The sequence below is a fragment of the Panulirus ornatus genome, chromosome 42 (assembly GCF_036320965.1).
Source record: "Panulirus ornatus isolate Po-2019 chromosome 42, ASM3632096v1, whole genome shotgun sequence".
Lineage (NCBI taxonomy): Eukaryota > Metazoa > Arthropoda > Malacostraca > Decapoda > Palinuridae > Panulirus > Panulirus ornatus.
This window is the reverse complement of record NC_092265.1, coordinates 23,671,901-23,698,657: the sequence shown is the minus strand read 5'-3', so window position 1 is coordinate 23,698,657 and position 26,757 is coordinate 23,671,901. Positions and strand designations below refer to the sequence as shown.

At 41.2% G+C, this 26,757-nt stretch overlaps 1 protein-coding gene across 12 annotated transcripts in view; it reads right to left on the bottom strand.

The window, feature by feature from the left end:
• Window positions 1-26,757, bottom strand: part of LOC139761978 (protein turtle homolog B-like) — a 514,207-nt gene that overhangs the window by 226,714 nt on the left and 260,736 nt on the right. For 6 of the 12 annotated variants that reach the window (XM_071686726.1, XM_071686724.1, XM_071686728.1 and 3 more), the window contains exon 16: window positions 867-938. The exons of 3 other annotated variants lie outside the window; for them this stretch is intronic. In XM_071686726.1, coding sequence (XP_071542827.1) covers window positions 867-938 — 72 coding nt within the window. The remainder of the gene's footprint in view (window positions 1-866; window positions 939-26,757) is intronic. 3 more of the 12 variants (XM_071686729.1, XM_071686733.1, XM_071686736.1) reach the window with 1 other exon arrangement.

Sequence of the window (26,757 nt, the reverse complement as noted above, 5' to 3'; positions counted from 1 at the left end):
TTAGAGTGCATAGTTCTTCCTCCCTGTTTTCTTCTTTCACACTATTTCATCATTTTGTTGCAAATGTGAAGTCTGTATTCTCTTGGCGGTTAAATATCTACATGAGTGTCAGACTCAGCAAACCTTTTATATCATGCAGAGCTATTGGGGAATAATATTTCATGCGCTATCACATACATTGAAACTTGGCAAATCTCAAATTTGCAGTGGTGGACTTTTTCCTCTAGATCTACACATGCCTATTAATGAAGGAGAATGTAAAAGAAGACATTATGAAAGTCATATGATGCAGGTGAAATCATGGTGAAATTACCTTTCATGATACATGGTATGATAGATGAAAATGGGTTTACACTAATATAATGTAATAGCAATGCATTCCAAGGGCTTAATGCACTAAGTCAACTATCTCAGCAGAAGCAAAGCAGTGGCTATAATAACTACTTGAAGTACAATAAGGTTGAAATAGAATAATAATAATAATAATAAAGATAAAAATAATAATAGTAATGATGATAATAATAATAATAGCAGTAATAATAATAAAAAAAATTGTAATCATAGTAACAATAATAGAAGTTATAATAATAATAATAATAATAATAATAATAATAATAATAATAATAATAATAACAATAATAAATTATAATAATAATAATAATAGGAATTATTTCAGTGAGCATAAGAGTATCATACAATGGTAAACATGTACACTTAAGCGCAGACAACAAAATCAAATACAAAAAAGCATATACTGCCAAAAATACACTAATTATTGACTAAGAACAAGAACATCAATTGAAACTGACAGAGAAACTCCTAAAAGATAGAAAATGGAAGAGAATAAGGAGAAAAAGAAACCTTACCGGGACCTGGTGTTGTAGAAGGATCAACTGTCGACGAATGAGTCCCAGATGGCGGATCACGACCGTCATCTACTATCCATGGCCAAGCGTAGGCGAGGTTAGAAGCCAGAAGAAAAGCCCGGAGAGAAGAAAATATTGTAGTAAGGATAAAGGAAGCCAAAGAAGAAATGAGTTTTCAATAACAGAGGAAGAAGACTGAAGCAAAGGAAAGGAGAGAAAATGAGGTATTGCATGAAAGAGTGAAGAGAGAGCAGAAAGGAAGGTGGAGTGCAAATGAAAGCTTTAAGAGAGAGAGAGAGAGAGAGAGAGAGAGAGAGAGAGAGAGAGAGAGAGAGAGAGAGAGAGAGAGAGGTAAAAGAAGTTAAAGGGGTATATTACTCAAAAAGAATTAAAAGAAGGAAATACAGAGAAAATGTTTAAGATAATATGAAGTGTAAGAACAAATTGTGAAGATGGGAGGACAAACGGAAAAGTGAAAACACAAGAGAAATGAAGCAAAACCAAATATTGAGAGAAAACGGAGATACAGCAAGAAAAGCGAGAGAGGAAATAACTAAAAATGGGGAAAAAAGGAGATGGCTGTGAAAGATTTTTGGTAAACATGACAGAAGAATGAGGTAAGGAGAAATATAAAAAAAAATAACTGGAAAAACATAAAAGACATAAAAGGCAGCATATAATGATAAACAAAAGATGGGAGAAAAAAGGCAAAAGTTGAAAAGGGGAAGATGATCAGCAACTCAAGAGAAATGGAAAAGATGAGATGAAGAAATACAACCAAATGGAGAGTAATACAACAGAGAAGGAAGATGAGGGATGCAAACAAAAGAGCAACGAGGATATTGAAAGGAACTGGAGAGAAAAGACTCATTGCAGTTAAATGAATAAAAGTTATAGGGGCAGATAAATAAGATTCACAGGATTCACAGAAGTTGAGAGATGAAACATGAAAAAAGTGAATATATATATACATATATATATATATATATATATATATATATATATATATATATATATATATATATATATATATATATATATATTTTTTTTTGCCGCTGTCTCCCGCGTTTGCGAGGTAGCGCAAGGAAACAGACGAAAGAAATGGCCCGACCCACCCCCATACACATGTATATACATACGTCCACACACGCAATTATACATACCTACACAGCTTTCCATGGTTTACCCCAGACGCTTCACATGCTCTGATTCAATCCACTGACAGCACGTCAACCCCGGTATACCACATCGATCCAATTCACTCTATTCCTTGCCCGCCTTTCACCCTCCTGCATGTTCAGGCCCCGATCACTCAAAATCTTTTTCACTCCATCTTTCCACCTCCAATTTGGTCTCCCACTTCTCCTCGTTCCCTCCACTTCCGACACATATATCCTCTTGGTCAATCTTTCCTCACTCATTCTCTCCATGTGCCCAAACCATTTCAAAACACCCTCTTCTGCTCTCTCAACCATGCTCTTTTTATTTCCACACATCTCTCTTACCCTTACATTACTTACTCGATCAAACCACCTCACACCACACATTGTCCTCAAACATCTCATTTCCAGCACATCCACCCTCCGGCGCACAACTCTATCCATAGCCCACGCCTCGCAACCATACAACATTGTTGGAACCACTATTCCTTCAAACATACCCATTTTTGCTTTCTGAGATAATGTTCTCGACTTCCACACATTCTTCAAGGCTCCCAGGATTTTCGCCCCCTCCCCCACCCTATGATCCACTTCCGCTTCCATGGTTCCATCCGCTGCCAGATCCACTCCCAGATATCTAAAACACTTTACTTCCTCCAGTTTTTCTCCATTCAAACTTACCTCCCAATTGACTTGACCCTCAACCCTACTGTACCTAATGACCTTGCTCTTATTCACATTTACTCTTAACTTTCTTCTTTCACACACTTTACCAAACTCAGTCACCAGCTTCTGCAGTTTCTCACATGAATCAGCCACCAGCGCTGTATCATCATCGAACAATAACTGACTCACTTCCCAAGCTCTCTCATCCACAAAAGACTTCCTTCTTGCCCCTCTTTCCAAAACTCTTGCATTCACCTCCCTAACAACCCCATCCATAAACAAATTAAACAACCATGGAGACATCACACACCCCTGCCGCAAACCTACATTCACTGAGAACCAATCACTTTCCTCTCTTCCTACACGTACACATGCCTTACATCCTCGATAAAAACTTTTCACTGCTTCTAACAACTTGCCACCCACACCATATATTCTTAATACCTTCCACAGAGCATCTCTATCAACTCTATCATATGCCTTCTCCAGATCCATAAATGCTACATACAAATCCATTTGCTTTTCTAAGTATTTCTCACATACATTCTTCAAAGCAAACACCTGATCCACACATCCTCTACCACTTCTGAAACCACACTGCTCTTCCCCAATCTGATGCTCTGTACATGCCTTCACCCTCTCAATCAATACCCTCCCATATATATATATAAATAAATAAATAATATATATATATATATATATATATATATATATATATATATATATATATATATATATATATATATGTGTGTGTGTGTGTGTGTGTGTGTGTGTGTGTGTGTGTGCTGGCAGTCAGTGGTAGGCAGACACTCACAAGAAAGGTGCTACTGCTTGGGTGTTGTGACAGCAATGCAGTGAGCAAACACTGCAGCTGCCAGTTCCCCTACCCTAACCAGGTTGCTGTCTTTCCTTTCTGCCTCATATACATGCGAGTTGCTGGTATTCATTTCACACACAAACTTTCCAAATGTCTCAGAATACTTAAAAACACTTAATTCAAGTATTTCTCTACCATATATCTCAATTTTCATTTGTCCCTAGAGACATGGAAGTAGGAAAACAACACATACTGTATCTCCTGCATGTTATTAAGGGTAAATAATAGGAGTGGGAACAAGGATATGGATACCCTTCCCTCCTTGTACTACTGCTTTCCCAAAATGGGAATAAAAGTAGTCAAGCATGGACTGTTCCTCAAAGGATAAGGTTGGGGCATTTGAAAGTAGAAGGATAACCTGAATGAGAAGAAGAGATTGATGCCATGTTTGATGACAGGGATTTGGATTTTCTGGGTTAGAGTGAAACTAAGCTGAAGTGTGGAGTACTTTAGGAATATCAAAGGGTTAAAATTTGGGGTTAGTGTGAGGGCAAGAGCCTAGGAGGAGGAGGCACTTTTAATATGGGAGGGACTGCATGATTGTGCTAAAGAGTGTAAGGATGCGAGTTCAAGACTGAAGTACAGTAGGTTAAAATCAAAGAAGACTACAAGAGGTGGGTAGGAGTTAGTGCTCATGCACCTGGTAGAAAGAAGAATGAAGAAGAGAGACATCTGGTAGAAGTTGAGCAAGACTTTGGCTATTTTGATGTAAAGGACTGGTTTCATGGTAGGGGATTTAAATGTAAGAGTTTAAATGTAGCAGTTGACAGTATAATTGATGGGCATGGGATACATGATATAAAGGAAAATGAGGAAAAATTTGTCAAGATCTGTGCTTAGAAATTATTACTGAGTGTGAATACTGTACTTATTTCAAAGAAAGAGCATACAACACATAAGTTTAAGTGGGGAAGTAGGGCTGGGGATCACTCTGGGAGTCATCATATGGGGACATGTAAATGCCTCCTGGAATTATCACACAAATGCTAATCTTTGTGGGCTGTGTTTAAATCCCTTACCAATATTTTGACATTTGTATGGCATGTGAGTGTCACACTGCTGACACATAGGTGCTTTTTTGAGAGATTACCATTCTTTGAAGAGAATTCTGTTGTGTATATTTATATATATAACAACCAGGACAGTTTCTACTCTGGCATGGCATTAAGAGGATGTTCAAGCCTTACTGCTTTCTGCTTGTGTTGGTAACTGAAACTTTGTGAATTGTTTATATGTGTAGAGATGGATTTCCTATGTGAAAGAGGTTGTGTACCATAAAGTTTCAACAAACTATTTAAACTTCTACTGAAGTGTGCTTACCCCATCATATGTAAATATATGTAAATGAATAAATACCCATAGTATATGTAAATAATAACCACAAACAGTGATAAGTGTCATTAAAAAAATTTGCATCATGAAACTACCATTCTACCTTCCCCCTGCCTCACTACTCCTGATGTAAATATGTGTAAATTCTTTCTGATCACTGTTTCCTGCATTAGTGAGGTAGTGCCGGGAACAGACAGAGAAAGGCTGCATTAACGCACATCCATTCTTTACCTTTCATGTGTATGCACCAGAACTACAACTCCCTATCAACAACCAAACCATACCAAACTTTCCATGGTGTACCCTGGGCACTTCACATGTACATATTCATACTTGCTTGCCTTTATCCATTCTTGGCACTACCCCACCCCACAGGAAAACAGCATCACTATCCCCTGCTTTGGCAAGGCAGTGCCAGGAAAACAGACAAAGAAGGCCACATTCATTCACACTCACTCTCTAGCTGTCATGTGTAATGCACCGAAACCATAGCTCCCTATCCACACCCAGGCCCCACAGACCTTTCCATGGTTTACCCCAGATGCTTCACATGCCCTGGTTCAGTCCACTGACAGCATGTCAACCCTGTTATACCACATCGTTCCAATTCACTCTATTCCTTGAACGCCTCTCACCCTCCTGTATGTTCAGGCCCTGATCGCTGAAAATCTTTTTCACTCCATCCTTCCACTTAATTGCCATTTCCTGCATTAGCGAGATAGTGCCAAGAAATAAATGAAGAAAGACCCCCACACTCATATACATATATATATATATATATATATATATATATATATATATATATATATATATATATCCCAAAATATATAGCGCAAAAGATGCTTGTGGCATGAGAAGAGTGGGAGGTGGGCTGTTTAGAAAGGGTAGTGTGTGGTGGGATGAAGAAGTAAGAGTATTAGTGAAAGAGAAGAGAGAGGCATTTGGACGATTTTTGCAGGGAAAAAATGAAATTGAGTGGGAGAAGTATAAAAGAAAGAGACAGGAGGTCAAGAGAAAGGTGCAAGAGGTGAAAAAAAGGGCAAATGAGAGTTGGGGTGAGAGACTATCAGTAAATTTTAGGGAGAATAAAAAGATGTTCTGGAAGGAGGTAAATAGGGTGCGTAAGACAAGGGAGCAAATGGGAACTTCAGTGAAGGGCGTAAATGGGGAGGTGATAACAAGTAGCGGTGATGTAAGAAGGAGATGGAATGAGTATTTTGAAGGTTTGTTGAATGTGTCTGATGACAGAGTGGCAGATATAGGGTGTTTTGGTCGAGGTGGTGTGCAAAGTGAGAGGGTTAGGGAAAATGATTTGGTAAACAGAGAAGAGGTAGTAAAAGCTTTGCGGAAGATGAAAGCCGGCAAGGCAGCAGGTTTGGATGGTATTGCAGTGGAATTTATTAAGAAAGGGGGTGACTGTATTGTTGACTGGTTGGTAAGGTTATTTAATGTATGTATGACTCATGGTGAGGTGCCTGAGGATTGGCGGAATGCGTGCATAGTGCCATTGTACAAAGGCAAAGGGGATAAGAGTGAGTGCTCAAATTACAGAGGTATAAGTTTGTTGAGTATTCCTGGTAAATTATATGGGAGGGTATTGATTGAGAGGGTGAAGGCATGTACAGAGCATCAGATTGGGGAAGAGCAGTGCGGTTTCAGAAGTGGTAGAGGATGTGTGGATCAGGTGTTTGCTTTGAAGAATGTATGTGAGAAATACTTAGAAAAGCAAATGGATTTGTATGTAGCATTTATGGATCTGGAGAAGGCATATGATAGAGTTGATAGAGATGCTCTGTGGAAGGTATTAAGAATATATGGTGTGGGAGGCAAGTTGTTAGAAGCAGTGAAAAGTTTTTATCGAGGATGTAAGGCATGTGTACGTGTAGGAAGAGAGGAAAGTGATTGGTTCTCAGTGAATGTAGGTTTGCGGCAGGGGTGTGTGATGTCTCCATGGTTGTTTAATTTGTTTATGGATGGGGTTGTAAAGGAGGTAAATGCAAGAGTCCTGGAAAGAGGGGCAAGTATGAAGTCTGTTGGGGATGAGAGAGCTTGGGAAGTGAGTCAATTGTTGTTCGCTGATGATACAGCGCTGGTGGCTGATTCATGTGAGAAACTGCAGAAGCTGGTGACTGAGTTTGGTAAAGTGTGTGGAAGAAGAAAGTTGAGAGTAAATGTGAATAAGAGCAAGGTTATTAGGTACAGTAGGGGTGAGGGTCAAGTCAATTGGGAGGTGAGTTTGAATGGAGAAAAACTGGAGGAAGTGAAGTGCTTTAGATATCTGGGAGTGGATCTGTCAGCGGATGGAACCATGGAAGCGGAAGTGGATCATAGGGTGGGGGAGGGGGCGAAAATTTTGGGAGCCTTGAAAAATGTGTGGAAGTCGAGAACATTATCTCGGAAAGCAAAAATGGGTATGTTTGAGGGAATAGTGGTTCCAACAATGCTGTATGGTTGCGAGGCGTGGGCTATGGATAGAGATGTGCGCAGGAGGATGGATGTGCTGGAAATGAGATGTTTGAGGACAATGTGTGGTGTGAGGTGGTTTGATCGAGTAAGTAACGTAAGGGTAAGAGAGATGTGTGGAAATAAAAAGAGCGTGGTTGAGAGAGCAGAAGAGGGTGTTTTGAAATGGTTTGGGCACATGGAGAGAATGAGTGAGGAGAGATTGACCAAGAGGATATATGTGTCGGAGGTGGAGGGAACGAGGAGAAGAGGGAGACCAAATTGGAGGTGGAAAGATGGAGTGAAAAAGATTTTGTGTGATCGGGGCCTGAACATGCAGGAGGGTGAAAGGAGGGCAAGAAATAGAGTGAATTGGAGTCATGTGGTATATAGGGGTTGACGTGCTGTCAGTGGATTGAAGCAAGGCATGTGAAGCGTCTGGGGTAAACCATGGAAAGCTGTGTAGGTATGTATATTTGCGTGTGTGGACGTGTGTATGTACATGTGTATGGGGGGGGGGGGTTGGGCCGCCATTTCTTTCGTCTGTTTCCTTGCGCTACCTCGCAAACGCGGGAGACAGCGACAAAGTATAAAAAAAAAAAAAAAAAAAAAAAAAAAAAAAAAAAAATATATATATATATTATTTACTTATATTTATTCATTTTGCTTTATCGCTGTCTCCCGTGTTAGCGAGGTAGCGCAAGGACACAGACGAAAGAATGGCCCAACCCACCCACATACACATGTATATACATACACATCCACACACACAAATATACATACCTATACATCTCAATGTATACATATATATACACACACAGACATATACATATATGCACATGTACATAATTCATACTGTCTGCCTTTATTCATTCCCACTGCCACCTCGCCGCACATGAAATAACAACCCCCTCCCCCTCATGTGTGCGAGGTAGTGCTAGGAAAAGACAACAAAGGCCACATTCGATCATGCTCAGTCTCTAGCTGTCATGTAATAATGCACCGAAAACACAACTCCCTTTCCACATTCAGGCCCCACAGAACTCTCCACGGTTTACCCCAGACGCTTCACATGCCCTGGTTCAATCCATTGACAGCACGTCGACCCCGGTACAGCACATTGTTCCAATTGACTCTATTCCTTGCACACCTTTCACCCTCCTGCATGTTCAGGCCCTGATCACTCAAAATCTTTTTCACTCCATCCTTCCATATTCCTAAATATATATATATACATATATATATATATATATATATATATATATATATATATATATATATATCATACAAAGCTCCATCAGCCAGGATCGAACCTGGGACCCCTTGTGCAAGAGGCAGGCATGCTAACCGCTAGGGTAAGGGACTGTATTATAGGAAACAACTATTCGAAATACTAAGTACTCGAATACCCTTCGTCTCACTATGGTGAGCAAAGGGGTCTATCGGTTGTTTCCGAACAGAACACATAGCCAGCTGAGAGCATTTTACCGAACCTGGCTGTACAACGCGGAGTTATATGAATATGAATAAAGTGTATATGAACGCGCACCTTCATAGAACATACAAAGCTCCATCAGCCAGGATCGAACCTGGGACCCCTTGTGCAAGAGGCAGGCATGCTAACCGCTAGGCTAAGGGACTGTATTATAGGAAACAACTATTTGAAATACTAAGTACTCGAATACCCTTCATCTCACTATGGTGAGCAACGGGGTCTATTGGTTGTTTCCGAACAGAACACATAGCCAGCTGAGAGCGTTTTACCGAACCTGACTGTACAAAGTGGAGGGGTCCCAGGTTTGATCCTGGCTGATGGAGCTTTGTATGTTCTATGAAGGTGCGCGTTGATATACACTTTATTCGTATATATATATATATATATATATATATATATATATATATATATATATATATATATATATATATATATTTTTTTTTTTTTATACTTTGTCGCTGTCTCCCGCATTTGCGAGGTAGTGCAAGGAAACAGACGAAAGAAATGGCCCAACCCACCCCCATACACATGTATATACATACGTCCACACACGCAAATATACATACCTACACAGCTTTCCATGGTTTACCCCAGACGCGTCACATGCCCTGATTCAATCCACTGACAGCACGTCAACCCCGGTATACCACATCCCTCCAATTCACTCTACTCCTTGCCCTCCTTTCACCCTCCTGCATGTTCAGGCCCCGATCACACAAAATCGTTTTCACTCCATCTTTCCACCTCCAATTTGGTCTCCCTCTTCTCCTCGTTCCCTCCACCTCCGACACATATATCCTCTTGGTCAATCTTTCCTCACTCATTCTCTCCATGTGCCCAAACCATTTCAAAACACCCTCTTCTGCTCTCTCAACCACGCTCTTTTTATTTCCACACATCTCTCTTACCCTTACGTTACTTACTCGATCAAACCACCTCACACCACACATTGTCCTCAAACATCTCATTTCCAGCACATCCATCCTCCTGCGCACCACTCTATCCATAGCCCACGCCTCGCAACCATACAACATTGTTGGAACCACTATTCCTTCAAACATACCCATTTTTGCTTTCCGAGATAATGTTCTCGACTTCCACACATTCTTCAAGGCTCCCAGAATTTTCGCCCCCTCCCCCATCCTATGATCCACTTCCGCTTCCATGGTTCCATCCGCTGCCAGATCCACTCCCAGATATCTAAAACACTTTACTTCCTCCAGTTTTTCTCCATTCAAACTCACCTCCCAATTGACTTGACCCTCAACCCTACTGTACCTAATAACCTTGCTCTTATTCACATTTACTCTTAACTTTCTTCTTTCACACACTTTACCAAACTCAGTCACCAGCTTCTGCAGTTTCTCACATGAATCAACCACCAGCGCTGTATCATCAGCGAACAACAACTGACTCACTTCCCAAGCTCTCTCATCCCCAACAGACTTCATACTTGCCCCTCTTTCCAAAACTCTTGCATTCACCTCCCTAACAACCCCATCCATAAACAAATTAAACAACCATGGAGACATCACACACCCCTGCCTCAAACCTACATTCACTGAGAACCAATCACTTTCCTCTCTTCCTACACGTACACATGCCTTACATCCTCGATAAAAACTTTTCACTGCTTCTAACAACTTGCCTCCCACACCATATATTCTTAATACCTTCCACAGAGCATCTCTATCAACTCTATCATATGCCTTCTCCAGATCCATATACATATATATATATATATATATATATATATATATATATATGGGAGGAAAAGTCTGATGGCTGCTACACCTCAGTTACCTACCCTCGCGTTTTCAAGGACCGACAGTGGAACTCGGGACGCCGCAAGAACCGCGGCGCTCTACGGCTAACCGTGTTTGATCCCTGGGGATAGGGGATTAAGAGTACTTCCCACGTATTCCCTGCGTGTCGTAGAAGGCGACTAAAAGGGGAGGGAGCGGGGGGCTGGAAATCCTCCCCTCTCGGTTTTTTTTTTTTTAATTTTCCAAAAGAAGGAACAGAGAATTGGGCCAGGTGAGGGTATTCCCTCAAAGGCCCAGTCCTCTGTTCTTAACGCTACCTCGCTAATGCGGGAAATGGCGAATAGTTTGAAAGAAAGAAAGAATATATATATATATATATATATATATATATATATATATATATATATATATATATATATATATATATATATTATTATTATTTTATTTTTTATTATACTTTGTCGCTGTCTCCCGCGTTTGCGAGGTAGCGCAAGGAAACAGACGAAAGAAATGGCCCAACCCCCCCCCCATACACATGTATATACATACGTCCACACACGCAAATATACATACCTACACAGCTTTCCATGGTTTACCCCAGACGCTTCGCTTGCCCTGCTTCAATCCACTGACAGCACGTCAACCCTGGTATACCACATCGCTCCAATTCACTCTATTCCTTGCCCTCCTTTCACCCTCCTGCATGTTCAGGCCCCGATCACACAAAATCTTTTTCACTCCATCTTTCCACCTCCAATTTGGTCTCCCTCTTCTCCTTGTTCCCTCCACCTCCGACACATATATCCTCTTGGTCAATCTTTCCTCACTCATCCTCTCCATGTGCCCAAACCACTTCAAAACACCCTCTTCTGCTCTCTCAACCACGCTCTTTTTATTTCCACACATCTCTCTTACCCTTACGTTACTCACTCGATCAAACTACCTCACACCACACATTGTCCTCAAACATCTCATTTCCAGCACATCCATCCTCCTGCGCACAACTCTATCCATAGCCCACGCCTCGCAACCATACAACATTGTTGGAACCACTATTCCTTCAAACATACCCATTTTTGCTTTCTGAGATAATGTTCTCGACTTCCACACATTCTTCAAGGCCCCCAGGATTTTCGCCCCCTCCCCCACCCTATGATCCACTTCCGCTTCCATGGTTCCATCCGCTGCCAGATCCACTCCCAGATATCTAAAACACTTCACTTCCTCCAGTTTTTCTCCATTCAAACTCACCTCCCAATTGACTTGACCCTCAACCCTACTGTACCTAATAACCTTGCTCTTATTCACATTTACTCTTAACTTTCTTCATCCACACACTTTTCCAAACTCAGTCACCAGCTTCTGCAGTTTCTCACATGAATCAGCCACCAGCGCTGTATCATCAGCGAACAACAACTGACTCACTTCCCAAGCTCTCTCATCCCCATATATATATATATATATATATATATATATATATATATATATATATATATATATATTTATATATTCTTTCTATTCATACCATTTGCCATTTCTTGCATTAGCGAGGTAGCGTTAAGAACAGAGGACTGGGCCTTTGGGGAATATCGTCACCTGGCTCCCTTCTCTGTTCCTTCTTTTGGAAAATTAAAAAAAAAATGAGAGGGGAGGATTTCCAGCCCACCGCTCCCTTCCCTTTTAGTCGCCTTCTATGACATGCAGGGAATACGTGGGAAGTATTCTTTCTCCCCTATCCCCAGGGATAATGATTTATTTATTTTCATTTATTTGCTTTGCCGCTGTCTCCCGCGTTTGCGAGGTAGCACAAGGAAACAGACGAAAGAAATGGCCCAACCCACCCCCATACACATGTATATACATACACGTCCACACACACAAATTTACATACCTATACATCTCAATGTACACATATATATACACACACAGACACATACATATATACCCATGCACACAATTCACACTGTCTGCCTTTATTCATTCCCATCGCCACCTCGCCACACATGGAATACCATCCCCCTCTCCCCTCATGTGTGCGAGGTAGCGCTAGAAAAAGACATCAAAGGCCTCATTCGTTCACACTCAGTCTCTAGCTGTCGTGCAATAATGCACCGAAACCACAGCCCCCTTTCCACATCCAGGCCCCACACAACTTTCCATGGTTTACCCCAGATGCCTCACATGCCCTGATTCAATCCACTGACAGCACATCAACCCTGGTATACCATATCGATCCAATTCACTCTATTCCTTGCCCGCCTTTCACCCTCCTGCATGTTCAGGCCCCGATCACTCAAAATCTTTTTCACTCCATCTTTCCACCTCCAATTTGGTCTCCCACTTCTCCTCGTTCCCTCCACCTCTGACACATATATCCTCTTGGTCAATCTTTCCTTACTCATTCTCTCCATGTGCCCAAACCATTTCAAAACACCCTCTTCTGCTCTCTCAACCATGCTCTTTTTATTTCCACACATCTCTCTTACCCTTACATTACTTACTCGATCAAACCACCTCACACCACACATTGTCCTCAAACATCTCATTTCCAGCACATCCACCCTCCTGCACACAACTCTATCCAAGCCCATGCCTTGCAACCATACAACATTGTTGGAACCACTATTCCTTCAAACATACCCACTTTTGCTTTCCGAGATAATGTTCTCGACTTCCAAACATTCTTCAAGGCTCCCAGGATTTTCGCCCCCTCCCCCACCCTATGATCCACTTCCGCTTCCATGGTTCCATCCGCTGCCAGATCCACTCCCAGATATCTAAAACACTTTACTTCCTCCAGTTTTTCTCCATTCAAACTTACCTCACAATTGACTTGACCCTCAACCCTACTGTACCTAATAACCTTGCTCTTATTCACATTTACTCTTAACTTTCTTCTTTCACACACTTTACCAAACTCAGTCACCAGCTTCTGCAGTTTCTCACATGAATCAGCCACCAGCGCTGTATCATCAGCGAACAACAAATGACTCACTTCCCAAGCTCTCTCATCCCCAACAGACTTCATTCTTGCCCCTCTCTCCAAAACTCTTGCATTTACCTCCCTAACAACCCCATCCATAAACAAATTAAACAACCATGAAAACATCACACACCCCTGCCGCAAACCTACATTAACTGAGAACCAAATCACCTTCCTCTCTTCCTACACGTACACATGCCTTACATCCTCGATAAAAACTTTTCACTGCTTCTAACAACTTGCCTCCCACACCATATATTCTTAATACCTTCTACAGAGCATCTCTATCAACTCTATCATATGCCTTCTCCAGATCCATAAATGCTACATACAAATGCATTTGCTTTTCTAAGTATTTCTCACATACATTCTTCAAAGCAAACACCTGATCCACACATCCTCTACCACTTCTGAAACCACACTGCTCTTCCCCAATCTGATGCTCTGTACATGCCTTCACCCTCTCAATCAATACCCTCCCATATAATTTACCAGGAATACTCAACAAACTTTATCTTTTTTTTATTATACTTTGTCGCTGTCTACCACGTTTGCGAGGTAGCGCAAGGAAACAGACGAAAGAAATGGCCCAACCCCCCCATACACATGTATATACATACGTCCACACACGCAAATATACATACCTACACAGCTTTCCATGGTTTACCCCAGACACTTCACATGCCTTGATTCAATCCACTGACAGCACGTCAACCCCGGTATACCACATCACTCCAATTCACTCTATTCCTTGCCCTCCTTTCACCCTCCTGCATGTTCAGGCCCCGATCACAGAAAATCTTTTTCACTCCATCTTTCCACCTCCAATTTGGTCTCCCTCTTCTCCTCGTTCCCTCCACCTCCGACACATATATCCTCTTGGTCAATCTTTCCTCACTCATTCTCTCCATGTGCCCGAACCATTTCAAAACGCCCTCTTCTGCTCTCTCAACCACGCTCTTTTTATTTCCACACATCTCTCTTACCCTTACGTTACTTACTCGATCAAACTACCTCACACCACACATTGTCCTCAAACATCTCATTTCCAGCACATCCATCCTCCTGCACACAACTCTATCCATAGCCCACGCCTCGCAACCATACAACATTGTTGGAACCACTATTCCTTCAAACATACCCATTTTTGCTTTCCGAGATAATGTTCTCGACTTCCACACACTCTTCAAGGCTCCCAGAATCTTCGCCCCCTCCCCCACCCTATGATCCACTTCCGCTTCCATGGTTCCATCCGCTGCCAGATCCACTCCCAGATATCTAAAACACTTCACTTCCTCCAGCCTTTCTCCATTCAAACTCACCTCCCAATTGACTTGACCCTCAACCCTACTGTACCTAATAACCTTGCTCTTATTCACATTTACTCTTAACTTTCTTCTTTCACACACTTTACCAAACTCAGTCACCAGCTTCTGTAATTTGAGCACTCACTCCTATCCCCTTTGCCTTTGTACAATGGCACTATGCACGCATTCCGCCAATCCTCAGGCACCTCACAATGAGTCATACATACATTAAATAACCTTACCAACCAGTCAATAATACAGTCACCCCCTTTTTTAATAAATTCCACTGCAATACCATCCAAACCTGCTGCCTTGCCGGCTTTCATCTTCCGCAAAGCTTTTACTACCTCTTCTCTGTTTACCAAATCATTTTCCCTAACCCTCTCACTTTGCACACCACCTCGACCAAAACACCCTATATCTGCCACTCTATCATCAAACACATTCAACAAACCTTCAAAATACTCACTCCATCTCCTCACATCACCACTACTTGTTATCACCCCCCCATTTGCGCCCTTCACTGAAGTTCCCATTTGCTCCCTTGTCTTACGCACATTATTTACCTCCTTCCAGAACATCTTTTTATTCTTCCTAAAATTTAATGATACTCTCTCACTCCAACTCTCATTTGCCCTCTTTTTCACCTCTTGCACCTTTCTCTTGACCTCCTGTCTCTTTCTTTTATACATCTCCCACTCAATTGCATTTTTTCCCTGCAAAAATCGTCCAAATGCCTCTCTCTTCTCTTTCACTAATAATCTTACTTTTTCATCCCACCACTCACTACCCTTTCTAATCAACCCACCTCCCACTCTTCTCATGCCACAAGCATCTTTTGCGCAATCCATCACCACTTCCCTAAATACATCCCATTCCTCCCTCACTCCCCTTACTTCCATTGTTCTCACCTTTTTCCATTCTGTACTCAGTCTCTCCTGGTACTTCCTCACACAAGTCTCCTTCCCAAGCTCACTTACTCTCACCACCCTCTTCACCCAACATTCACTCTTCTTTTCTGAAAACCCATACAAATCTTCAACTTAGCCTCCACAAGATAATGATCAGACATCCCTCCAGTTGCACCTCTCAGCACATTAACATCCAAAAGTCTCTCTTTCGCGCGCCTGTCAATTAACACGTAAGCCAATAACGCTCTCTGGCCATCTCTGCTACTTACATACGTATACTTATGTATATCTCGCTTTTTTAACCAGGTATTCCCAATCACCAGTCCTTTTTCAGCACATAAATCTACAAGCTCTTCACCATTTCCATTTACAACACTGAACACCCCATGTATACCAATTATTCCCTCAACTGCCACATTACTCACCTTTGCATTCAAATCACCCATCACTATAACCCGGTCTCGTGAATCAAAACCACTAACACACTCATTCAGCTGCTCCCAAAACACTTGCCTCTCATGATCTTTCTTCTCATGCCCAGGTGCATATGCACCAATAATCACCCATCTCTCTCCATCAACTTTCAGTTTTACCCATATTAATCGAGAATTTACTTTCTTACATTCTATCACATACTCCCACAACTCCTGTTTCAGGAGTAGTGCTACTCCTTCCCTTGCTCTTGTCCTCTCACTAACCCCTGACTTTACTCCCAAGACATTCCCAAACCACTCTTCCCCTTTACCCTTGAGCTTCGTTTCACTCAGAGCCAAAACATCCAGGTTCCTTTCTTCAAACATACTACCTATCTCTCCTTTTTTCACATCTTGGTTACATCCACACACATTTCGACACCCCAGTCTGAGCCTTCGAGGAGGATGAGCACTCCCCGCGTGACTCCTTCTTCTGTTTCCCATTTTAGAAAGTTAAAAAATACAAGGAGGGGAGGATTTCTGGCCCCCCGCTCCCGTCCCCTCTAGTCGCCATAGTGCCATTGTACAAAGGCAAAGGGGATAAGAGTGAGTGCTTAAATTACAGAGGTATAAGTTTGTTGAGTATTCCTGGTAAATTATATGGGAGGGTATTGATTGAGAGGGTGAAGGCATGTACAGAGCATCAGATTGGGGAAGAGCAGTGTGGTTTCAGAAGTGGTAGAGGATGTGTGGATCAGGTGTTTGCTTTGAAGAATGTATGTGAAAAATACTTAGAAAAGCAAATGCATTTGTATGTAGCATTTATGGATCTGGAGAAGGCATATGATAGAGTTGATAGAGATGCTCTGTGGAAGGTATTAAGAATATATGGTGTGGGAGGCAAGTTGTTAGAAGCAGTGAAAAGTTTTTATCGAGGATGTAAGGCATGTGTACGTGTAGGAAGAGAGGAAAGTGATTGGTTCTCAGTGAATGTAGGTTTGCGGCAGGGGTGTGTGATGTCTCCATGGTTGTTTAATTTGTTTATGGATGGGGTTGTTAGGGAGGTGAATGCAAGAGTTTTGGAAAGAGGGGCAAGTATGAAGTCTGTTGGGGATGAGAGAGCTTGGGAGTGAGTCAGTTGTTGTTCGCTGATGATACGGCGCTGGTGGATGATTCATGTGAGAAACTGCAGAAGCTGGTGACTGAGTTGGTAAAGTGTGTGAAGGAAGAAAGTTAAGAGTAAATGTTAATAAGAGCAAGGTTATTAGGTACAGTAGGGTTGAGGGTCAAGTCAATTGTGAGGTAAGTTTGAATGGAGCAAAACTGGTGGAAGTAAAGTGTTTTAGATATCTGGGAGTGGATCTGGCAGCGGATGGAACCATGGAGGCAGAAGTAAGTCTGAGGGTGGGGAGGGGGCGAAAGTTCTGGGAGCGTTGAAGAATGCGTGGAAGTCGAGAGCGTTATCTTGGAAAGCAAAAATGGGTACGTTTGAAGGAATAGTGGTTCCAACAATGTTATATGGTTGCAAGGCGTGGGCTATAGAGTTGCGTGGAGGAGGGTGGATGTGCTGAAAATGAGATGTGTGAGGACAATGTGTGGTGTGAGGTGGTTTGATCGAGTAAGTAATGAAAGGGTAAGAGAGATGTGTGGTAATAAAAAGAGTGTGGTTGAGAGAGCAGATGAGGGTGTTTTGAAATGGTTTGGTCACATGGAGAGCATGAGCGAGGAAAGATTGACCAAGAGGATATATGTGTCAGAGGTGGAGGGAACGAGGAGAAGTGGGAGACCAAATTGGAAGTGGAATAATGGAGTGAAAAAGATTTTCAGTGATCGGGGCCTGAACATGCAGGAGGGTGAAAGGCATGTAAGGATTAGAGTGAATTGGAACGATGTGGTATACCGGAGTTGACGTGCTGTCATTGGATTGAACCAAGGCATGTGAAGCGTTTGGGGTAAACCATGGAAAGTTTTGTGCATTATACATGACAGCTATAGACTGAGTGTGAACGAATGTAGCCTTTGTTGTCTTCTCCTAGCGCTACTTTGTGCACATGCGGGGGGAGGGGGTTGTCATTTCATGTGTGGCGGGGTGATGACAGCAATGAATAAGGACAGACAGTATGAATTATGAACATGTGTATATATGTATATGTCTGTGTGTGTATATATATGTATATGTTGAGATGTATAGGTATGTATATGCGCTGTGTGTGGATGTGTATGTATATACATGTGTATGTGGGTGGGTTGGGCCATTCTTTTGTCTGCTTCCTTGCTCTAGTTCGCTAATGCAGGAGACAGTGACAAAGTATAATGAAATATACATAATATATACACACACATATACACATATGTATACACAGACACATACACACACACACACATATATTCTTTATCATACATATTTGTCATTTCCTGTGTTAGCAAGGTAGCGTTATGAACAGACGACTGAGCCTTAAAGGGAACATCCTCAATTGGCCCCATTCTCCGTTCCTTATATTGGAAAATCAAAAAGCAGGAGGGGAGGATTTCCAGCCATCTGCTCCCTCCCCTTTTAGTCGCCTTCTATGACATGCAGGGAATACATGGGAAGTATTCTTTCTTGCCTATCCACTCCCAGATATCTAAAACACTTCACTTCCTCCAGTTTTTCTCCATTCATACTTACATCCCAATTAACTTGTTCTTCAACCCTACTGAACCTAATAACCTTGCTCTTATTCACATTTACTCTTAACTCTACTTTCACACACTTTTTCAAACTCAGTCACCAACCTCTACAGTTTCTCAATCGAATCAACCACCAGAGACAGATCATCAGAGAACAACAACTGACTCACTTCCCAGGCCCTTTAATCCATGACAAACTGCATACTTGCCCCTCTCTCCAAAACTCTAGCACTTACCTCCCTATCCATCCCATCCATAAACACATTAAACAACCACATTCTTCAAAGCAAACCCCTGATCCACACATCCTCTACCACTTCTGTAACCACAGTGCTCCTCCCCAATCTGACACTCTGTACATGCCTTCACCCTCTCAATCAATACCCTCCCATGCAATTTCACAGGAATACTCAACAAACTTATGCCTCAGTAGTTTGAACACTCACCTTTATCCCCTTTGCCCTTATACAATGGCACTATGCATGCATTCTGCCAATCCTCAGGTATCTCATCCTGATTCATACATACACTGAATATCCTTACCAACCAATCAACAACACAGTCAGCCCCTTTCTTAATAAAATCTACTGCAATACCATCCAAACCCACCACCTTGCCGGATTTCATCTTCTGCAAAGCTTTCACTACCTCTTCTCTCTTAACCAAACCATTCTCCCTGACCCTCTCACTATGCACACCACCCTGACCAAAACACCCTACATCTGCCATTCTATCATCAAACACACCTTCAAAATACTCACTCCATCTTCTCACTTCATCACTACCTGTAATTACTTCCCCCTTTAACACCCTTCACCAATGTTCCCATTAGTTCTCTTGTCTTATACACATTATTTCCTCCTTCCAAAACATCTTTTATTCTCCCAAACTTTTAATGATACTCTCTCACCGCAACTCTCACCTGCCCTCTTTTTCATCCCTTGCACCTCCTGCCACTTTCTTTTATACATCTCCCAGTTACTTGCACTCTTTCCTTATAAGGTTTGTCCAAATGACTTTTCTCTTTCACTAACAACTTTACTTCCTCATCCCACCACTCACTACCCTTTCCAATCTGCCCACCTCCCACCTTTCTTATGCCACATGCATCTTTTGCACATGCCATCACTGCTTTCCTAAATATATCCCATTCCTCACCCACTCCCCTCACATCATTCACTTTTACATTTTGCCATTCCTTAGCCCTTGTCCTCTCACCAACCCCTGACTCTACTCCCAAGACTTTTCTAAACCACTCTTCTCCTTTACCCTTGAACTTCATTTCACTCAGAGTCAGAACATCCAGGTTTCTTTCCTAAAACTACTACCTATCTCTCCTTTCTTCTCAACTTGGTTATATCCACACACATTCAGACATCCCTATCTGTTGTAAATGGAACATTTGTTTGAGAGAAGAGAAATTTGAATGTCTAAATGTAAACATGAATAGTAACTTTGGATTCCTTTCCATGTTTAGTATAACTCACTCATCATTCACTTTCTATTCTCTTCTAAGTGATTTCACTAATTCTGCAGCTGTCTTCTTAATTTTCTGATTGAGCTCTTTGAGTTTATGTTTGCTTGCTGCTAACCCTTCTTCTTTTTCCATGCTCTTCATCTACTCATCCACTGTTTTTCTGTCTCTCTGTACATTTACCCTCCATGATCTTTCTTTCTGTTTGGTATTAGCCCACTGTTTATTTGTTTTCTTTCCTTACTTTCATGTTTTCAGCTTGGTTACTGCCAGTAAAGTTCTCATTCCACTTTGTGTTTAAAATCTTTTCCATGATCACTTTTGAGTGATTTGTCATGATGAAAATTCATGTCATTTAATGTTGTTTTCCTTGGTAGTTGTAACCTATTAACATCCATTACTTCCATACTGCATGACGTAATGATTTCTATGATGTGATCTGATAGGCCTGTATTATTCATTTTTGTACCTGAAAAGTGTTATGTCATCTGTAAGGATGGATAAGATAGATGGAGAGAAGAGAAGAGAAGAGAAGAGAAGAGAAGAGAAGAGAAGAGAAGAGAAGAGAAGAGAAGAGAAGAGAAGAGAAGAGAAGAGAAGAGAAGAGAAGAGAAGAGAAGAGAAGAGAAGAGAAGAGAAGAGAAGAGAAGAGAAGAAAGAAGAGAAGAGAAGAGAAGGGAAGGGAAGGGAAGATATGAAAAGAGAAGAGAAGAGAGAGTATCTACAAGATTTTCCCATAATGGCAGGAACAGTGCAAGATAGAAGCAGGTAAGCATAAAACTGATGAACATAACAAGCATCTAGATAAGGAATACCTACCTAGAAAGAATTAATAAGTACTTGTTGAATTCTTTTTCTTTTTTGTACATAGAAAACCAAAATAATCTAAGAGCACCTGAAGAGAGCTGAAAAAGCAATCAAATTAGAATATTCTGACAGTAAAAAGTAAACTCATCAGTATCTGTAAAATTCTAAAGAGGAGAACATTGTTAAAAGTTGATGATGACAAATAAAGCATGAATGAGAAAATACAGCATACTGTATCATATCTGCTAAATATGCAAAGCCATAATATTTTCATTTTGTTATGTAAATTTGCAGAGGTAAAAGGCTCAGATGCCCTGAAAGTCCTGTTCTGAGGAACTAGTAAAATGAATGCTGATGCTCCTAAAAGAGAGAAAACATACAGATGGTTTTCACTTTATTGAAAATATTATAAACCAGTTGGTTCCTTTTCCATATTAATTAACTGGAAACTATTTGCTAATGAAAATGGGGAAGAGTATACAGCACTTAGAGACACAAGTAATGTAAAAGGAAAATAAACAGAGCAAGATACACAGAAAATGTCAAGTATATGTTGTAAACTGAGCTCTTACACAGTAGTGGGATTCCACTCAAACATTAATATGGAGTAAAGGAGGATGTAGTGAGTTTTAGGGCTATGAAAAGGATGTCTTAAGAATATCATCAGGAATGTTTATTTGAAATAAACAAAGTTGGGTATTAGCTAACAAAAAAAAATGTTGCACTAACATTTGTGAGCAAGTGCAACATAATTCCCTCTGCACTATCACTCTCCAATATCTTCAATATGAGGAAAGGCACCACCAACAAAATTTTCACTACACCTCTAATAAGTGCAACTCTACTGCACAATCAACACCACTGGCCTTTGTCCTGACCTTAAAGGCCATCTTCACAACCTCATTTTTACTACAGCCACATTTATCAACAGACTTTGACATAACCCTTCCAGTTCTGGTCAAAGGCCATCTGTTTTACCCCTCATCTTCACAGCATCAAAACCACTGGCCTTTGACCTGATCCTTATGGTTAGGTTCAAATGCATCCTCACTTAACATTCATGGGTCAGGTCAAAGGCAATCATCATTATGCTCACATCTTTACTACACCTTTGGAACTGTTAGCCTTTGACCTGATCTTTAAAGGTCAGGTCTAAGCCATCATCACTACACCCTTAACACGACTAGCTGTTGGCATTACTCTTACGGGTCTGGTCAAAGGTCATTTTCACTAAACCCTCAACCCTTACTAGTTAGTTCAAAGGCCACCCTCATTACACCTATATCTTCTCTAAATGCTCATTGTCACTGCAATCTCAACATCACTGACCTTTGACCTGAAACTTTATAGTTCAGGTTAAATGCATCTTCTGTACCATTATGCCTTTATGGGCTAGGTCAGAGGCAATCATCACCATAACTTCATCCTCAAAACACCTTTATCTTCACTTTACCCTCAACACTACAGGTCTTTGACCTAATCCCAATGGATCAGGTTTAAGGCCATCTTCACCACACATGGGTCAGTTCAATTGCCATCTCCACTCTAACCATGACACCTCTGAACATTTGTGAAGACATGTTTGACCTGATCAAAAGCATCTTCACCATATCAGGGTTAGATGGTGATTGTTAAACACAAAAATAAAAAAAAAAGAATAATTAAGAGACACAAAACAAAAGATATGATTCCTTTCCACATAGTGAGAAATAATAAAGGATCAGCTTTGACAATATGAAAAGCATATCTGGGGCTAGAATCCTCCCTTGTCCTTCAACCATGTAGTTTCATTACACTGTCATTGGAACCATGTGGCTGACCTCAGTGAAAAGTAGAAACACAACAGAAACACAATTACAGTTATGCTTAATGCATGTAAAACAAAAACAATAAAACTATAATACATACTGAAGGGCAGTGTGAGAAAAATACTCAAAAACATTGTTGTAAACATTTGCTAAAGCTGTAACCTCAGAGCCCTGTCCATGAACTCATGCTACCACTCAGCTGTCTGCACCAACTGTCTCAAACCTTCAAAGGCCATTGTAAGGTAAGCCAAGTTTAACAAGATAGCAGTATCATAACCAATAAGGTTAGGAGGTGCTGCTACTGTAGTATGGGAAAAGTTTTGACTTTCAATGCCTCAAGGGATACTCAAGTTTTCTGGAGTATCCAAGCTGCACCCTGCCTTCTCATAGTGACCTTGTTCATACACCTTTAGGGTGTGGAAGAGAAAGGGGAGGCATTGCCCAAATCAGTGCAAACGTAATTTCTTTTGTAAAAACAGACAAGCACTTGAGGTGTACTGAGGTTCTAATTGTTTGGACAATTTGAGAACCCCACTGCCTCTGGGAAACACTGTGCTAGAGTTGCCCTCTGCCAGTGGCCTGTCAAGACTGAGGCACAAAAGGCTAAAAAGCAAAATTAGAGTCTACCAGTTGTGCCAGAATAAAAGGGACGAATGACTGAGGGTAATGGCTCTGAATGTAAATGGGATGACTGGTGACAGTAAAAGGAAGGAGCGTGTGGAGAAACTTAAAAGTTATAGTTTGGATGTGTTGGTGATTCGGGAAACCCATATCCTTGGGCAGTGTATGACGTGAAAATGGAAATGATGAATGCAAATTATGGGAGGGCATGAGAAGAGCAGTGGTATGGATGGGAAGGAATGAAATCTATCAGGGAAGAAGGAAAGAAGGTATGCAATTGTGCTATATCATTAAGAGTATGGAGGGTGGGGTGTTACAGAGCATGAATGGAATGGATCAAGAATACTGTGGGTGAAAGAAAGGACTGGAAATGTAAAGTATGCATGGGTATGAGTATACGTGCCTAAGGATATGAAGACTGTGCAAGGCAGGGATGAAATGAATGAGTGTATAAATGGTTTTGAGAAAGAGAAAGGTGGTTGTAATGGGTGATATTAATACAGAGACGGGATGTGATGAAATTGGCAAGATAGTTGGTAAATGAGGAATGCCTAGAGTAAATGAGAATGGAAGTTATCGTGTGGATGTCTGTGCTGAAAGAGGTTTACTCCTTGCAAGTATATTTTTTCAGCACAAGATGATTAACATGTACATGTGCATGTGAAATGATGGAAGAGAAGAACAAAAGGGTTTGACTGACTATGTGGCAGAGAAAGGCTGTGCTGGATGCTAGAGTTATGAGAGAATTCTATGGAGACTGACCATTTTCTGGTTCCTGTGAGGGTGAGGATCAGGGAGAAGTAGAGGTGTGGCGTATGGAAGAATGGAGAGGTGAAAATGTTGGCAAGTGGAAGATGAATCACAAAGAATGCAAGGAGTAGTATAAAAGGAGGGTGATAGGTGTGGAAGAAAAGAAAAAGGCATATGGTTGATTGCTGAAAAGGAATGTACCAGTGGAAGTTCAGCAAAGGGGGATGGAAGAATATAAGGTGTGTAAGTGGAAAGTTGAAAAACTGATAGAGGAAACAAAAAAAAGTGAATGATTTTGGAAAAAAGTTGACCAAAAAGTTGAGTGAAAAGTAGAAGGAAAATAAGAAAGTGTTCTGGAAGGAGGTGAAAAAGGAAAGTGGTGGATGTAAGAGTAGAAATATTAATGTGAGAAGTATGGAAGGGGAGTTTCTGAATCAGGAGGAAGGGAAAGGAAAATGGAAAGAATATTTTGAAGAACTGATGAATGTGGGAGAAAGTGAGATAGTAAAAAGCTTGTGACATTGTGTGCTGAAAAAGGACTGGTAACTGAGAATACCTGATTTAAAAGAGGGACACATATAAGTACGCATGGGTGAGTAAGAAAGATGGAAAAAGTGTTACTGGATTATTTACTAACTGATAAGCATGTAAAGGAGAGACTCTTGGAAATTAATGTGCTGAAAGGGGCAACTGGTGGGATGTCTGATCATTACTTAATGGAGGGACCATAAAAGGTCTGTGGAGGCAAAGAGGTTTGTGAAAAGATATACCAGGTGAGATTAAGTGTAGATTGACAAAAGGTGAGAAAAAATAAAGCTAGAGAGTGGGTGAGGAATGGGAGATATTTAAGGAGACACTGGTTACATGCATGAGGGAAGTGTGGGCATGTGGAAGTAGGTAATGGACAGATGAGGAGGGTAGTGAGTGATAGCATGATGAAGTTCAGCTGCTAGTGAAAAAGAAAAAAAAGAGGTGAATGGGTATTTCTTTGGTGGTGGGGCAAGAAGGTACATAGGCTGAAAAAGAAAACAAATAAAGTAGGGTTGAGTATTAGCTAATTTCAGTAGGAATAAGAAAATGTTTAATGTTTCAGAATTAGATTAATGGTATTGGAAAAAACAAGAGAACAAATGGTAACAGTGGTGAAGGGGGCATATGGACAAGCAGTAACAGGCAAAATTAAGGTGAAGTGGAGATTTTTGAAGGCTTTTTAGTATCCTTGATGATAGGGTGGCAGATATGGGAAGTTTTGGAGGTGTAGGCATGTAAAGAGAGTCATGAGAGGTGCTTTGGTGAAAAGAGATAAGGTCATAGAAGTGTTACATACAATGAAGTGAGGCAAAGCAGCTGAAGTGGATGGGATTGCAATTGAATTTCTCAAGAAAGGGGGATGATTGTGTTGCTAAATGGTGTATTAGGAATTTCACAAGAAAGGGGGTGGGGGAGACTGTATTGATAACTGGTTAGTTTGGATTTTTAGAGTATATCTGGCTCACAGTGAGGTGCCTGAGGATTGAGAGAATGCCTGTATAGTGCCACTGTATGTATAGTGGCAAGGGAATAAATGAGAATGTTCACATTAGAGGGGTATTAGTTCATTGAATGCAGTTGGTAAGCTGTGTAGAAGAGAGGTGACTGAGAAGGTGGTGGTATGCACAGAATTTCAGATTGGGGAGGGACAATTTGGCTTCAGGAATGGTAAGGGGTGTGTGGATCAGGTGTTTATGGACCTGGAGAAAGCATATGTATGACAGGGTTGATAGGGATGCTCTGTGGAGAGTTTTGCAAATATATGGTACTGGAGGAAAGATGCTTGTGGCAGTGAAGAGCTTTTATCAAGAGAGTAATGCATGTGTGTGAGTAGGAAGAGAGGAGGGTTAGTGGTTCCAGATGGGTACGCATAAAGGTGTGTGATGTCACCATGGCTGATGAATTAGTTTGTGAATGGAGTGGTAAGAGAGATTAATGCAAGGGTCTTGGAGAGAGGAGCAGGTATGCTGTCTATTAGGGGTGGGGGTGGGAGGGAAAGTGGAGGGGGGGGTGCGAGATGAGTCATTTTCTGTTTGCTGATAGCAAGCACTGGTCAGAAACACATTCGGCCATCCTTCACAGTACTCACTACAACTCCTCTTCATCTCATTTCTGACTGTTACTACTTCTCCATTAGCTCCTTTCACTAATGATCCAATTTGTTCTCTTTCTTTCTTAATTCTATTAACCTCCTTCCAAAACTCTTTTTCTCATTCTACCTGAAGTATGATGAAACTTGCTCACCCCAACCCTCATTTACTCTGTAACTTTTTCATGACCTCCTTCTGCTATATTTTGTACATTTTCCAGTCACTTTCACTCCTTCCCTGTAAGTAATGCACATACATAAACTCTTTTCTCTTTCACCAGTTACTTAAG